The 7399-nt window shown below is 47.6% G+C and overlaps 1 protein-coding gene across 2 annotated transcripts in view; it reads left to right on the forward strand.

Annotated features, from left to right (window-relative positions):
• The window catches only part of LOC115144498 (protein kinase C epsilon type), a 165249-nt gene that overhangs the window by 89247 nt on the left and 68603 nt on the right, over window positions 1-7399 (forward strand). For both annotated transcript variants that reach the window (XM_065002559.1, XM_065002558.1), the window contains exon 7: window positions 271-413. In XM_065002559.1, the coding sequence (XP_064858631.1) occupies window positions 271-413 (143 nt within the window). The remainder of the gene's footprint in view (window positions 1-270; window positions 414-7399) is intronic.

A 7399-nucleotide genomic window follows, 5' to 3' on the forward strand; every position in this document is an offset into this window, starting at 1 on the left:
TAAGGTGAATGTACATGTAGTGTAACTATGGTCTGTCTCAGTCTGTAAGGTGAATGTACATGTGGTGTAACTATGGTCTGTCTCTGTTTGTAAGGTGAATGTACATGTGGTGTAACTATGGTCTGTCTCAGTCTGTAAGGTGAATGTACATGTGGTGTAACTATGGTCTGTCTCTCAGTCTGTAAGGTGAATGTACATGTGGTGTAACTATGGTCTGTCTCTGTCTGTAAGGTGAATGTGCATGTGATGTAACCATGGTCTCTCTCTCAGTCTGCAAGGTGAATGTACACAGACGATGTGAAAGTAACGTGGCCCCTAACTGTGGGGTGGACGCGAGGGGCATCGCCAAGGTTCTCTCTGACCTGGGGGTCACACCAGACAAGATCTCCAGCAGTGCCCAGAGGAGGAAAAAGGTCAGAGAAACCGCCATGAGCAAGGGACACTTCCAGGGTCAGGGGGCACTGCCAGGGTTAGGGGGCACTGCCAGGGGCATGTGGCAGGGGAGGCAGGGGCGAGAGAAAGGGGTATGGGCAAGGAGCAGGGGCAAAGGGTAGGGGTATGGGCAAGGAGCAGGGGTATGGGCGAGGAGCAGGGGTATGGACGAGGAGCAGGGGTATGGGTAGAGGCAGGGGGTGATCAAGGAAATAATTGATGAGAATTCAGATTCAGAAAATGTTTATGTCCTCAATGAGGCAATTCATTTTGCAGCAGTCACAAAACATCAGAGGTGGGACCATGTCAATATTATTTGAGTCACAAGCAAGTCTCGAGTCATAAGGTCCAAGTCTCAAGTCGAGTACCAAGACGAACGGGTCGAGTCTCGAGTCAAGTCCAGGTCGTTGAGTCCCCAAGTCAAACGGGTCGAGTCTTGAGTCAATACCAAGTTGTGCATTCTCTAAGAGCAAGTCAAGTGGAGTCGAGTCACCAGTATTTCCAAGTCAAGTAAAAAAAAATCTATACATGCAATGACTTGTTCAACTACAAATCGAGACCTAGGGACTATAAGGTTCTATCTGACATTTTAGTCAGAAATGAGTTAGTCACATATCATAGCTCTTTAGATGGTTCTTCATATGTTTGCAAAGTCAATTTTATGTGAAAAAAAAGTACAACTAGAAAGTTCTATCTGCATAAATCCATTTGAAATTGGTGCTATAAGCGTCTATCTGCAATCCAATCACAACCTTGAACAAATATAGGACCAATCAGAACACATCTTTGCCATCTCCCTCTAAGTATGGTCTAGGCCAGTCTAGCCAGCAATAATGGCATGCAAGCAACAACAACAAAAAGTAAATGATGTCACATCACTGTTCAGTGATGACAGTAATTTATCTAAAGATCATAATGCATTTCTTAATGTATTTGATGATGTATTCTGACTCTATCTTGGTAAAATAGTGTTATTCTATCATTTCTGTATTCAAATAGCTACAGTCTTCTTAAGATCTGAACATGTCTAATTCAGAAGTGATAGTCTTATGGCCGAACTGTATCTGCTATTGCACCCCATAAAAAATGTTTTTACAAATGTCTCAGGATTTTGATACTCTGTACTTTAGGTACCTTTAAGATGAGGACCTTTAATGGGTTTTGAAAAAATAATACACTACAAAACAGTTCTGTGATCTGGGGGTTACAGGATCATACGACCTATCCTACCGGTATGCAGCGGGGGTTACAGGATCATGCGGCCTACCCTACCGGTATGCAGCGGGGGGATCATATTACCCAGGATGCAGCGGGGGTTACAGGATCATATGGCCTACCGGTATGCAGCGGGGTTACAGGATCATATGGCCTACCCTACCGGTATGCAGCGTGGGTTACAGGATCATACGGCCTATCCTACCGGTATGCAGCGGGGGTTACAGGATCATACGGCCTATCCTACCGGAATGCAGCGGGGGTTACAGGATCATACGGCCTACCCTACCGGTATGCAGCGGGGGTTACAGGATCATACGGCCTACCCTACCGGTATGCAGCGGGGGTTACAGGATCATATGGCCTATCCTACCGGTATGCAGCGGGGGTTACAGGATCATATGGCCTACCCTACCGGTATGCAGCGTGGGTTACAGGATCATACGGCCTATCCTACCGGTATGCAGCGGGGGTTACAGGATCATACGGCCTATCCTACCGGAATGCAGCGGGGGTTACAGGATCATACGGCCTACCCTACCGGTATGCAGCAGGATCATATGGCCTACCCTACCGGTATGCAGCGGGGTTACAGGATCATACGGCCTACCCTACCGGTATGCAGCGGGGGTTACAGGATCATATGGCCTATCCTACCGGTATGCAGCGGGGGTTACAGGATCATATGGCCTATCCTACCGGTATGCAGCGGGGGTTACAGGATCATATGGCCTATCCTACCGGTATGCAGCGGGGGTTACAGGATCATATGGCCTATCCTACCGGTATGCAGCGGGGGTTACAGGATCATACGGCCTACCCTACCGGTATGCAGCGGGGGTTACAGGATCTTATGGCCTATTCTACCGGTATGCCGCGGGGGTTACAGGATCATACGGCCTATCCCCGGTATGCAGCGGGGGTTACAGGATCATATGGCAGCAGGGGGTTACAGGATCATTGGCCTACCCTACCGGTATGCAGCGGGGTTACAGGATCATTGGCCTACCCCGGGGGTTACCGGTATGCAGCGGGGTTACAGGATCATATGGCCTATCCTACCGGTATGCAGCGGGGGTTACAGGATCATATGGCCTATCCTACCGGTATGCAGCGGGGGTTACAGGATCATATGGCCTATCCTACCGGTATGCAGCGGGGGGTTACAGGATCATCATGGCCTACCCTACCGGTATGCCGCGGGGGTTACAGGATCATATGGCCTACCCTACCGGTATGCAGCGGGGGTTACAGGATCATATGGCCTATCCTACCGGTATGCAGCGGGGGTTACAGGATCATATGGCCTATTCTACCGGTATGCAGCGGGGGTTACAGGATCATATGGCCTACCCTACCGGTATGCAGCGGGGGTTACAGGATCATATGGCCTACCCTACCGGTATGCAGCGGGGGTTACAGGATCATATGGCCTACCCTACCGGTATGCAGCGGGGGTTACAGGATCATATGGCCTATCCTACCGGTATGCAGCGGGGGTTACAGGATCATATGGCCTGCCCTACCGGTATGCAGCGGGGGTTACAGGATCATACGGCCTATCCTACCGGTATGCAGCGGGGGTTACAGGATCATACGGCCTATCCTACCGGTATGCAGCGGGGGTTACAGGATCATACGACCTATCCTACCGGTATGCAGCGGGGGTTACAGGATCATATGGCCTATCCTACCAGAATGCCGTGGGGGTTACAGGATCATATGGCCTACCCTACCGGTATGCAGCGGGGGTTACAGGATCATATGGCCTATCCTACCGGTATGCAGCGGGGGTTACAGGATCATATGGCCTACCCTACCGGTATGCAGCGGGGGTTACAGGATCATATGGCCTACCCTACCGGTATGCAGCGGGGGTTACAGGATCATATGGCCTACCCTACCGGTATGCAGCGGGGGTTACAGGATTATATGGCTGGGGTGTTGCAGTATCAGATGGAAAGCATGATTTGTCTGTAGCCTTTATTTCTTCCTCACAAATATCCTAGTTAATTCGCCAGAATGTTACATCTTCATCCCATGAGTATTGCAGGTAGTACGATGTTACAGCTATCTTTAGACATATGCAGTACCACCACGGAGTTATATAATTATAACACACACAAACTAGGCCTATCTGAAATATGAAAATGGTCAATGAAATCACCAGTTAGCCTATTGTGGAAAAGATGCATCCATAGCGGGTTGCTAAACGTTACTTTATATGGAAAATATGAACGTAGGTAAACTACTCTGTTTTTGCCAGGTAAAACCGTGGGAAATTAAACAAGTGTTTTCTGGTCACTAATCTGGATGTGTGCGCCCTCCTTTGCGCCCCAATGCTAATGACTGGTCATTGGTCAACAGTCAAGGCATTTTTGGGTTCTGAAACACAGATTTCAAGAATTTGGTGCAATGCCCTAGGCCTGTGTTAGTAGCCAGATCAAATAAACAAAGGTATAAATATAAAGTATAAATGGGAGGCTATATCTAGTTATGTATTATATATTATGTCTTTTTTCCCATTCAGTTTCACACTCGCAGCCCCCCAAAAACTTCTCACAGCACTACTGTAGGTCACCCGACCTGTGTTGATTGACAGTTTGCTGATCGAATGAGAGGGTCGAGTGTGAGTTTCACTAGCCAATCTGAGTTTTTTTTGCAAGTGAGATACTGTCTTTGGCTACGTTGAGAGTAGCCTAATCCACGTAGACTCTGTGCCACAAAATCAGTAACAAAACATTACAAAATCTGTCCAGATAATTTCAAGTCATATGTCTCAAGTCTAAATCGAGTCCCGAGGCGTGAGGCTCCAAGTCGAAGTCGTCTAAAGTTGTTTTATTTTCTACCAAGTCAAGTCATGTGACTCGAGTCCACGCCTCTGCAATACATACAAACAAAATCACATATTTTAAAACAGATAGCAAAGGATATTTACAAGAAAGTAGGCTGGATAAGTGCAATTTCATAAAAATGACAGAATTATGCTACATGTTGAAGTGCAAGTGCATTAAGTCCAACATCTAGGTGTGGTAGAGAGATGTGGTAGAGAGATGTTGTAGATGTGGTAGAGAGATGTTGTAGAGAGATGTGGTATAGAGATGTGGTAGAGAGAGGTGGTAGATGTGGTAGAGAGATGTGGTAGAGAGAGGTGGTAGATGTGGTAGAGAGAGGTGGTAGATGTAGTAGAGAGAGGTGGTAGAGAGAGTGGTAGATGTGGTAGAGAGCGGTGGTAGAGAGAGGTGGTAGATGTGGTAGAGAGAGGTGGTAGATGTGGTAGAGAGAGGTGGTAGAGAGAGGTGGTAGATGTGGTAGAGAGAGGTGGTAGATGTAGTAGAGAGAGGTGGTAGAGAGAGTGGTAGATGTGGTAGAGAGCGGTGGTAGAGAGAGGTGGTAGATGTGGTAGAGAGAGGTGGTAGATGTGGTAGAGAGAGGTGGTAGAGAGAGGTGGTAGAGAGAGGTGGTAGACGTGGTATAGAGATGTGGTAGAGAGAGGTGGTAGATGTGGTAGAGAGAGGTGGTAGAGATAGGTGGTAGACGTGGTATAGTGATGTGGTAGATGTGGTAGAGAGAGGTGGTAGAGAGAGGTGGTAGATGTGGTAGAGAGCGGTGGTAGAGAGAGGTGATAGATGTGGTATAGAGAGGTGGTAGAGAGCGGTGGTAGATGTGGTATAGAGATGTGGTAGAGAGATGTGGTAGAGAGAGGTGGTAGATGTGGTAGAGAGATGTGGTAGAGAGAGGTGGTAGATGTGGTAGAGAGGTGGTAGATGTAGTAGAGAGAGGTGGTAGAGAGAGTGGTAGATGTGGTAGAGAGCGGTGGTAGAGAGAGGTGGTAGATGTGGTAGAGAGAGGTGGTAGATGTGGTAGAGAGAGGTGGTAGAGAGAGGTGGTAGATGTGGTAGAGAGAGGTGGTAGATGTAGTAGAGAGAGGTGGTAGAGAGAGTGGTAGATGTGGTAGAGAGCGGTGGTAGAGAGAGGTGGTAGATGTGGTAGAGAGAGGTGGTAGATGTGGTAGAGAGAGGTGGTAGAGAGAGGTGGTAGAGAGAGGTGGTAGACGTGGTATAGAGATGTGGTAGAGAGAGGTGGTAGATGTGGTAGAGAGAGGTGGTAGAGATAGGTGGTAGACGTGGTATAGTGATGTGGTAGATGTGGTAGAGAGAGGTGGTAGAGAGAGGTGGTAGATGTGGTAGAGAGCGGTGGTAGAGAGAGGTGATAGATGTGGTATAGAGATGTGGTAGAGAGAGGTGGTAGAGAGCGGTGGTAGATGTGGTATAGAGATGTGGTAGAGAGATGTGGTAGAGAGAGGTGATAGATGTGGTATAGAGATGTGGTAGATGTGGTAGAGAGATGTGGTAGAGAGCGGTGGTAGATGTGGTAGAGAGAGGTGGTAGATGTGGTATAGAGAGGTGGTAGATGTGGTAGAGAGAGGTGGTAGATGTGGTAGAGAGATGTGGTAGAGAGCGGTGGTAGATGTGGTAGAGAGAGGTGGTAGATGTGGTATAGAGATGTTGTAGAGAGATGTGGTATAGAGATGTGGTAGATGTGGTAGATGTGGTATAGAGATGTGGTAGAGAGAGGTGGTAGATGTGGTATAGAGATGTTGTAGAGAGAGGTGGTAGATGTGGTAGAGAGATGTTGTAGAGAGAGGTGGTAGATGTGGTAGAGAGATGTTGTAGAGAGAGGTGGTAGATGTGGTAGAGAGATGTTGTAGAGAGAGGTGGTAGATGTGGTAGAGAGATGTTGTAGAGAGAGGTGGTAGATGTGGTAGAGAGATGTTGTAGAGAGAGGTGGTAGATGTGGTAGAGAGCAGTGGTAGATGTGGTAAAGAGAGGTGGTAGATGTGGTATAGAGATGTGGTAAAGAGAGGTGATAGATGTGGTAGAGAGATGTGGTAAAGAGAGGTGGTAGATGTGGTATAGAGATGTGGTAGAGAGAGGTGGTGGATGTGGTAGAGAGAGGTGGTGGATGTGGTAGAGAGCGGTGGTAGATGTGGTAGAGAGATGTGGTAAAGAGAGGTGGTAGATGTGGTTAGAGATGTGGTAGAGAGAGGTGATAGATGTGGTAGAGAGATGTGGTAGAGAGAGGTGGTAGATGTGGTATAGAGATGTGGTAGAGAGAGGTGATATATGTGGTATAGAGATGTGGTAGAGAGAGGTGGTAGATGTGGTAGAGAGATGTGGTAGAGAGAGGTGGTAGATGTGGTAGAGAGATGTGGTAAAGAGAGGTGGTAGATGTGGTTAGAGATGTGGTAGAGAGAGGTGATAGATGTGGTATAGAGATGTGGTAGAGAGAGGTGGTAGATGTGGTATAGAGATGTGGTAGAGAGGTAGATGTGGTATAGAGATGTGGTATAGAGATGTGGTAGAGAGCGGTGGTAGATGTGGTATAGAGATGTGGTAGAGAGAGGTGGTAGATGTGGTATAGAGATGTTGTAGAGATAGGTGGTAGATGTGGTATAGAGATGTTGTAGAGAGAGGTGGTAGATGTGGTATAGAGATGTTGTAGAGAGATGTGGTAGAGAGAGGTGGTAGATGTGGTATAGAGATGTTGTAGAGAGAGGTGGTAGATGTGGTATAGAGATGTGGTAAAGAGAGGTGGTGGATGTGGTAGAGAGATGTGGTAGAGAGAGGTGATAGATGTGGTAGAGAGATGTGGTAAAGAGAGGTGGTAGATGTGGTATAGAGATGTGGTAAAGAGAGATGGTGGATGTGGTAGAGAGAGGTGGTGGATGTGGTAGAGAGCGGTGGTAGAT

This window comes from Oncorhynchus nerka, linkage group LG16 (assembly GCF_034236695.1).
Source record: "Oncorhynchus nerka isolate Pitt River linkage group LG16, Oner_Uvic_2.0, whole genome shotgun sequence".
NCBI classification, from domain to species: domain Eukaryota; kingdom Metazoa; phylum Chordata; class Actinopteri; order Salmoniformes; family Salmonidae; genus Oncorhynchus; species Oncorhynchus nerka.